Genomic DNA, 9,408 nt, shown 5'->3' on the forward strand with positions numbered 1-9,408 from the left:
ATGCTCAAGCTCAATGGCACAGTCTTCATGCCCTCAGTGCTGACACTGGTCGGGATCCCTGGCTTGGAATCTGTGCAGTTCTGGATTGGAATTCCTTTCTGTGCCATGTACATCACTGCTCTGTTTGGGAATTGCCTGCTCTTGGTCATCATCAAATCGGAACGCAGCCTCCATGAACCCATGTACCTCTTCCTGGCAATGCTTGGAGCAACAGACATTGCTCTCAGTACCTGCATCCTACCCAAAATGCTAGGAATATTCTGGTTCCATTTACCAGACATAGATTTCGATGCCTGTCTCTTTCAGATGTGGCTCATCCACACCTTCCAATCCATTGAATCAGGAATTCTGCTGGCCATGGCCCTGGACCGCTATGTGGCCATCTGTGATCCCCTGAGACATGCAATCATCTTTACCCACCAACTCCTCACTCAGATTGGGGTAGCAGTGACACTCAGAGCAATCATCTTTTCAGCTCCATGTCTCATCCTCATCAAATGTCGGCTGAAACACTTCCGGACCACTGTGGTCTCCCATTCATACTGTGAGCACATGGCCGTCGTGAAGTTGGCAGCAGAAGATATTCGAATCAACAAGATCTATGGTCTGTTTGTGGCTTTCATTATACTTGGATTTGACATAATCGTTATCATACTCTCCTACATCCGAATATTTATAACTGTCTTCAATCTGCCTCAGAGAGAATCTAGGCTCAAAGCCTTTAACACCTGCATTGCCCATATTTGTGTCTTCCTTGAGTTTTATCTCCTAGGTTTCTTCTCCTTCTTTACACACAGGTTCGGGTTCCACATTCCACCCTACATTCATATTCTTCTGTCCAATCTTTATCTGCTTGTCCCTCCTTTGCTCAATCCTATTGTGTATGGGGTGAAAACCAAACAAATTCGAGATCGGTTGTCCAAGATTTTTTCACTCTAAGGATTCATTTTGATTTCTCACTATCTTACTTTATTTCAAACAAAAACAACCACAAAACAGTGAAAAAAACATTGTTGATGAAAGTCTATGTTTTCTCAAGTTCATTGTGCACAGGAATATAAAATTATAGTTTTGCATTCAAGAAAGTAAGGCTCTGACTCTTATTTCAAAATTTTCACTTGTTTTAGATACAAAATTATTGAAACACACAGAGATAATCATATCTAATCCACACATGACAAAGTTATGAATACATTTTTGAAGCTCAATCAGCCCTCAGTCACTATGACAGACAGTTCTTAAAATCAAATTAAATATTAATATTTGGCCTCTGTTTACAAACATCAAATGGCCTTTTTGCTACTACATAAGAAATTCAGTCTAATATATTATCATACTAATGTATATGAAACTAAATCTATCATTTATTTACTATCATTTATGATCACACTTCGCCATCCTAAAGTTCTTTACTGAGTGATCATGAATTAAGCATTAAGTGCAGATTGAGATTTTTAAGTTGTGTATCAAAATGTAATCATAATTTCTTCTTTCCCCCCATAGTATTTCACACAGCCTTCTATGGGGGCATATATAATATATTTATTAAATACATTACATTCCAATAGAGAAATTTGAACTGAAGACAAATGAAGTAAATGTGGAATGATTAGCAGTGAGCTTACTTGCTTGTCTTGTGGTAAGACCTTATAAATAAGCAAAATAATATTTTAAATAGCAAGTTTTATAACTTTATTATAGCAATCATAATAATAAAATAAATAAAAAATTTAAATGTAAAAGTCAGCAGGCTGGTCACGACAACTATGTAAGGGAGATGCATGACTATGGCCTAATGATATAACAGTATGAGATGTAGATTTCGACCCTCTCTCTCATTCTATATCCTAACTCTTGGGTAGTGCATGTTCACATCATGCTTTGATATAAACCTGGTATGTTCACATTGTGTTTGGTTGATGAACTATAGTGTCAGAATTTATGAGAGAAAAAAGTAGCAACTTAATTATATTAATGTGTTCAGATTTTGGAATAAATTTTTCTCATGGAGACTTGGTCATCTGTCACACACAAAATTGTGTGGGGTTTTCACTATTAACGTTGCACTGCCCATTAATTTCAAAGATGATCAATAATCTGTATAGTGCCAGAAGTCAGGATTTTTCCAATTGGACATTTTTTCTTGCTTTTAAGACATTAATCTCTTCAAGAGATATCTCCATCTCTGTTACTTTTGCGTCTCACACTCATCGTGATCTACCCTCTACCTGGAGCCTCTGTCTCTGATTTCTTTATGGGTGGAATCTTCATTCTGTAGGATTAGGCTCAGAAATTTCTTGGTATCTTCCCCAGGGTGACTTAATTGAGGTTTCCTTTTGGGCTCTGTGTTATTCTTTGCAATCCATAGCAGTGTGTACAGTTCAAACCATATCATTTTAAAATGTATCTATAGTTTGGGGGATTACACTGGATGTCTAATAACTTAATATTTACCACTTAGTGTCACTTAACTTTTTGTCATATATATATATATATATATATATATATATATATATATATATGACACTAAATAGTGACTTGCACTATCTTTTACTGGTTTCATTGACTTAGTGTTGCATTCACTGGCATAAGGAATTTTGAAGGATGGTCTAGGTGGAAAAAAACAGCCATAAAATCCATTTATTCTAATGTTTAATTTATGAAGTAAAACTCCCTAGTACAGATATCTACTTGGTGGCTATAAATATGATATAGAAAAATGTTGAGTAATTCATCTTCATATTTCCGATGCCTCATATGGTTCTGACCCTTGTATATAAGAAATACAATTTTACTGAATAAATGTAAGAATAAAATTTCATTCAATATCTAGTTTCATTCTTATATGAACCCTATAAAATATTTAATGCATGTTAAAGATGATGAGCATGTATTTCCTCAGCTTGGGTGGAAATTACAAGTACCAAAAAAGAGAAAAGTAGGATGAAATCTGTAGTTTTGGATTTCTACTGAAGACATCAGTGAACCTCAAGGTTTCCAATCTGGGTTGATATATAGGAAAATAAATACAGGTATAATTTATGTAACATGGGTGTGAGTGTGTATGTGTGCATGAGTGTACGTGTTTGTACTCTATAGCACTTTGTCCTCTGAGATGGCCTTTGAGCAGTAACTCATCAGTATCAATGAGCCTAAAAGATGCCTTCATCACAAGGTAGAACACTCAGTTTATGGGGTTGTGAAATTCCTTTCTGGTGACCTTGAGTTTATCATATGAACTAACCCTTTTTTAGACTGAAAGCGTTTCTTTGTGTCTAGATCTTTCTTCTGTAAGTAGATATAAACTTCTCTGAAGGTAGGGAAAGATCTGATTAATCCCTGGCTCACCAAAGCTGTATAACCTGATGGTACAGGTTTCACTGAAAGTCCCCACCTCTGAGCATGAGTTCTGTTGATGCTGCATATCGCTAGAGTTTGCTGCATACTCTCACTCCCCAAACCTCACAGTATTTTCAAACAATATCCCAATTCCTCTAGGACTAATCTTTCTAGCTCTGAAAATTGCATGCCGTTCTTCAACTATTATTTTACATCTTTCTCTGAAGGCTTTAGGAAGACATCACTTTGCAAATTCTGGGTTATGTTTAGAATGCTTTTATTTATGCATTCTTAGTACTATACCATCTAAATATTATTACAAAGCTTTAGTTTTCTATTATTTTCTGGTCACACAAGATTCTGTCTGAGTATAATGAGTAACTGAAAACATGGCCTAAAGTTTCACTTTCTCAAATATCTAGCATAGTACTCAGAGAGTTACTGATTGTAGGATCAACAGGTATTTACTAAGTAACACATTGGTGGATTTGTGATGACACTGGTTACCTGTAAGATGCATCATTTAATGGGCTGGATTTTTCACATTTTACTTATTGGTAGTTTAGTATGACGGCAAAGGGAAAGAAACAAAGATATTAGGGGGCATTCTGTTACAAGGTTAGGTCTAAGGGGAAGTGTAATTGTTACTCATGAAATAGAGGACTGTCATTTTACTTTTTACTTTTTTTAAGGGAGAGAGAGAAAGTGACTGGTGGAGAGGGGCAGAGGGAGAGAGAGAGAGAGAGAGAGAGAGAAAGAGAGAGTGGGAGTGCCTCAAACAGGCGCCACACCCAGTGCAGAGCCCAACGTGGGGATCGATTCCATGACCCTGAGATCATGACCTGAGCCGAAATCAAGAGTCAGAAACTCAACTGACTGAACCATCCTGGCACTCTGAAGACTGTCATTTTAGTTAGATAAACCATCCTGGGTAAAAGATAAGCCATCCTGGGCAGCATTTCACAGTATGTTAACTTTGGGGGAAAATTAGTACAAAGATACTCTTTTAACTAATATCCATTTAATAGAAAAGGCAGATTCCTAAATGTCCACGTAACACTAATGACATATGGCTTTTAGTCTGTTTTCTGCTATACCAACACATTTTATTTCCTTTGGTTAAATTCTATGCCCACCAAGAATTATATAATATATACTTTAAGTAATTTATGAATTCTTATTTTTATAACATATCTTTTAGGTAAATAGGATGTATAGTGTTGAAATATGTAAAAATAAATGTAATAGCATTATAAAAATTCCTATGAAAACATATTCATTATTTTGAATATTATATATATATATGAAAATATAAATATTCAATATTTTAAAAGGTTTAAGTACAGCATAACAGTTTTTAAATACTTTCAATTTAATTTGCTTATAATATATTAATGTGATTGGGGAGAATTTAATATGCTCTGAAAGGATTCTCCTTCACGATGTCTTTAATTTCTTATTGAATTATAAGGAAAGTGAGACAAAAAGTTTTGGGAAGTGCTTTTTTTTTTTGGTATTGTTAATGAAAGAAAAACACACCTAGAAATATAAAAACATTTTAGGAGTAGGTATCCACTGGTCTTACATTAAAAAACAATGGCATTGGGGCGCCTGGGTGGCTCAGTCAGTTAAGCGTCCCGCTTCGGCTCAGGTCAGGATCTCGCGGTTTGTGGCTTCAAGCCCCACCTTGGCTGTGTGCTGACAGCTCAGGGCCTGGAGCCTGCTTCGGATTCTGTGTCTCCCTCTCTCTCTGCCCCTCCCCCGCTCATGCTCTGTCTCTCTCTCTCTCTCTCAAAAATAAATAAAAATTTTAACAAAATTTAAAAACAATGGCAAATTATTATAATTTTGTCTCAAATTAAAATAAATTGTATAAGTTCCATATATGACTTTTCAATGACTCCTTAGATTTATAAAAGTTTGTCATATTGTAGAAATTGCTGAAACCTATGGAGAAATGTTAAATCAGAGTATTATATAGCAGAAAGGTGAGACATGTCCAATGATTAAAAATTTTGAATTCCGTACACATATTAGCGATCACTTATTTAGTCCTATATAATGTGTTCTGTCCTTTTGTACATGGAGTTGTTTTGATAATTCTAAAAAGTATTGTTTCTATAAAGGAGAGAAATAGCACAGATTTAAATAATATGTTTAGTGTCCTACAAAATAATATGTTTAATGTCCTACCAGTTTGACTAACAATTTATAACTTTCCCTTTATTTTATCATATCTTCCCTTTAACAGATAAAATAGATTATGTTTACATCACTAGGGGAGAAATTCAAGTCTTAGACTATTCTCTTTGCATTCATTATTTAATTACAAAGCTGTTCTTCCTCTTCTTCCAATCCCATCACACCTCACACTTCACACCTCACACCTCATTCAAATAATTGAATGTAAGTGTATGATCCACGGCATTTGGAGAACTGTCCTCAGTTTACATTAATGTCTATGGACACTGGGAAAAAGTAATAAGATATTTATAAACTACATGAAGTATATATACGTATACTATATTTTATATATAGTCATAAAGGATATATACGTATAAATGACAATTCATAAAGTATATACATATTTTTAATGTTTATTTACTTTGAAAGAGAAAGTGTGAGCGAGGGAGGTATAGAAAGAGAGGGAGAGAGAGAACTCCAAGCAGGTTCAACTCTATGAGCACATACGTGGGGCTAGATCTCAACACTGTGACTATGACCTGAGCCTAAATTAAAGTCGATGCTTAACCAACTGAGCCACCCAGGTGCCCCAAGTATATACATATGTGTTTTATGTACTTATAACCTATTCTCTTCAATCGGGCTTCTACAGGAAAGATCAAGACCCTCTCATGAAGCCTTCCATCACATTTCCTGACCTGAATGTTCTTTGGGTTCTCCGTGTGTATGTGAAGTTCTTTGGTGAGCTCACATAGTTGTGGAAAGTTAAGGCAGGGCAGGCTAAGGGTTTCAAGATTAAGGCCTATGCCATCGCTTCACAAATATGAGAAGACCCAAAGAAATCACAAAAAATGGTCATGAGTAATAGGAAGTATAGTTATCTAAGACTGTACTAGAAATATCTCTGAATGTTCAAAATGTTCTATCCCCTCTCAGACTGGGAAGCCCAAAGGGAAGTGTAAATGCATTATTTGTTTAATAAGATTATTTCTATTCAGAAAGTTATAACTGCAGAGTTCCTAACTTTCTGGTTTGGTTGATTTTGTAATGATAAAAACAACAATGACAGCAATAACAATAATAATTATACATTTATGAGAAAATCTTGCTTCCCTCAGAAACCACAAAGTACTCTCTCCATGTCAACAACTCTTTTTCTATTTAAAACAGCAAAGTCTATATTAACCACACTTTAATACCACAAGATATTCTAGGTAAAATAGTAAATACATGTACTAGAGACAGCGCAGGAATCAGGAACCAGCTTAGTTCATTTTTGTCTAAAATAACAGTTTCTGGGCACCTGGGTGGCTCAGTTGGTTAAGCATCTGACTCTTGGCTTTGACTCAGGTCTTGATCTCACAGTTTTGTGAGTTTGAGCCCCACATCAGGCTCTGTGCAGCTGGCAGCACAGAGCCTACTTGGGATTCTCTCTCTCCCCCTCTCTCTCTCTGCCTCTCCCCAATCTGCACTGCCTCTGTCTCTCTCAAAACAAAAGCTTAAAAAATTAAAAAAAAATAAATAAAATTACAGTTTTCTGATATAATAAACGTAAGATGCTTCTATGAGCCAACCCAAATGAAAGTCTGAGTAGCAGATTCTGGATATTTGGAGTTGTCTACCATTAGTTCATTAAAATTGACTGCCACCAGTGTGGTGTCTCAAATTAAAGAACAGTCCTATGTGGAAAAAAATCCATGGGTTCAAATAGATAGTTCAACACAATCAGATATTGTTGGAAAGACTATTTCTACCTCTCTTTTTCAACTTCATGATATATTCAACTTTAAAGTTTATTTATTTATTTATTTTGAGAGAGAGACAGAGAGAGAGAGAGAGAACAAGCAAAAGAAGGGCAGAGAGAGGGGGAGAAAGAGAGAGAATCCCAAGCAGTTTCCATACTGCCAGCAGTGCCCAGATTCATACCTTGAGCTTATGAACTGTGAGATCATAACCTGAGTCAAAACCAAGAGTCAGATGTTTAATTGACTGAGTCACCAAGGTGCCCTGATATATTCAACTTTAGAGTTCATTGAAAGCCTGTATGTTATACGATGGCATTATTTGCCCTGTTTGTTACTAACTTCAGTGTCAGGCAAAGACTGAGATCTCTTCTGTAAAAACTTTGTGGGATAGGAACAGAAACAGCTAAGATTCAGGGAATAGAGGCAAACATGTTTTGGATTTTTTAAATATATCTTTATGACAAAAAAAAAATAAGAAGGAAATAAATCTAATTGTGCTGACCACAGGGAACATAACTGATCACTTCTTCGTTACTCGGGAGAATTGCATCACAGTCTTGCCTAGCTGCTAACACTATATTTCTCTCAGTGGAAATAATTTTTTACATTAAAAACTCTGTTTTTTTTTTTATCTAAAATTGTTTATAACTACACCACATGAGTAGGTAAGTGCACATAAGAAGGCAGAAGAATTAAACTTGTGAGTACGTGTTCTCATAAGTGGCTCTGGGATTTAGATAAATATTTAGAAAGGATCCAAAGGAAGTGTGGGGTAATTGCACCTTATAATTGTGCATAAGAAGTCAGAATCCTTGAAGGGAAATAAATAATTCACTTATCAGATCTGACCCAAAATATATTTTGACCCAGAAAAATGTTCTTGGAAGAATATTCTTGGAAGAACATTTTTCACCTTTCTTTTCTTCTCTCATCCATACTTAATGTCTGTAGATCTTTCATTAAAGCAGGTATGCATTCTGACTCAGGTGAATCTATAAAGATAATGCAGAAATGGGAACAAAGAAAGCTTACACATAAAATAAAATTCCTAACATTTTTCTTAAACTGGTTCTTTGTGTTTTCTAATCCTTCTCTATGCAGATATACTCCTGGAAATAGAACAAATGGCTTTGCTTCCACATTAAATTTGATGTGTTTTTGATATTAAACATATCCAGGGAAATTAAACTGCTAAATTAATTAATTCCTACTAGGGTGCACTCAGTAACTAGTCATTGTCTTGCATTGGAGAGCATAAAGGAAGAATTTGGATTTCTGCTTAAGAACATCAGGAGATGAGGGGTGCCTGGGTGGCTCAGTCAGCTAAGCTTCTGACTCTTGATTTCAGCTCACATCTTGAAGTTCATGGGGTCAAGTCTAGTGTCAGGCTTGCCCCTCCCTCGTGCATGTTCTCTCTCTCTCTCTCTCTCTCTCTCTCTCTCAATATAAATAAATAAACTTTAAAAAAAGAACATAATGAGATACTTCATAGAGGGGATGATTCTTGAGCTGAGAGTTGAATAATAATTACTTGTCATGTAATAAAGGTAATGGATACAGAAGGAAATCTAAAGGAAAATGTATTATAAGGAAAGGGAAGTATAGTAAAATTGTAGAATTTAAAATGGTTTTTAAAATTCTAATATATGTTTTCTTATGACAGTAAGTTTATAGCAGGGTTAAATTAAGTGTAACAAAAACAACACTGTTAATAGTATATACTAAAGTTCGCGTCCTATATGCTAACTATACATTTAGTCACTAAATGTATAAATGAGTTTGAAGAAGTGGTAGGTTATCTATTTTTTTCTGGAGAAAATGAGATTTTTTACTGCATATACAATTATGCACAGTAATAGAACTCTTTATAGGTGTCTTGGTCTAATGAGGTATATTAGCTGCATGGTTGGTGAAGCTAGATTGAATGAGAATACTAGAATATCAGGCAAAAAATAAGTCATTTTTTTTTCCTATTTCTCACTGAAGTAGAGGGACTTTTCCATCCAGCCTCAGCCAGTCAGCAATGAGGTTAACCATGATGTGGCATCAGAAGTACGAAGATAAATACTGCTCTTGACTATATTGGAGAGATACAAATAAAAATGATAGAAAGAGAGATACAGAGTCTTAGAAAAAGAGA

At 35.3% G+C, this 9,408-nt stretch overlaps 1 protein-coding gene across 1 annotated transcript; it reads left to right on the forward strand.

Moving 5' to 3' along the window:
• LOC123600434 (olfactory receptor 52A5-like) lies at positions 1-952 on the forward strand. The gene is given in 2 exon segments (XM_045482489.1): positions 1-927; positions 929-952. Coding segments are annotated over 2 exon segments (951 nt in total).
• The last annotated feature ends 8,456 nt before the right edge of the window (positions 953-9,408 follow it).

The sequence above is a fragment of the Leopardus geoffroyi genome, chromosome D1, assembly GCF_018350155.1.
Source record: "Leopardus geoffroyi isolate Oge1 chromosome D1, O.geoffroyi_Oge1_pat1.0, whole genome shotgun sequence".
Lineage (NCBI taxonomy): Eukaryota > Metazoa > Chordata > Mammalia > Carnivora > Felidae > Leopardus > Leopardus geoffroyi.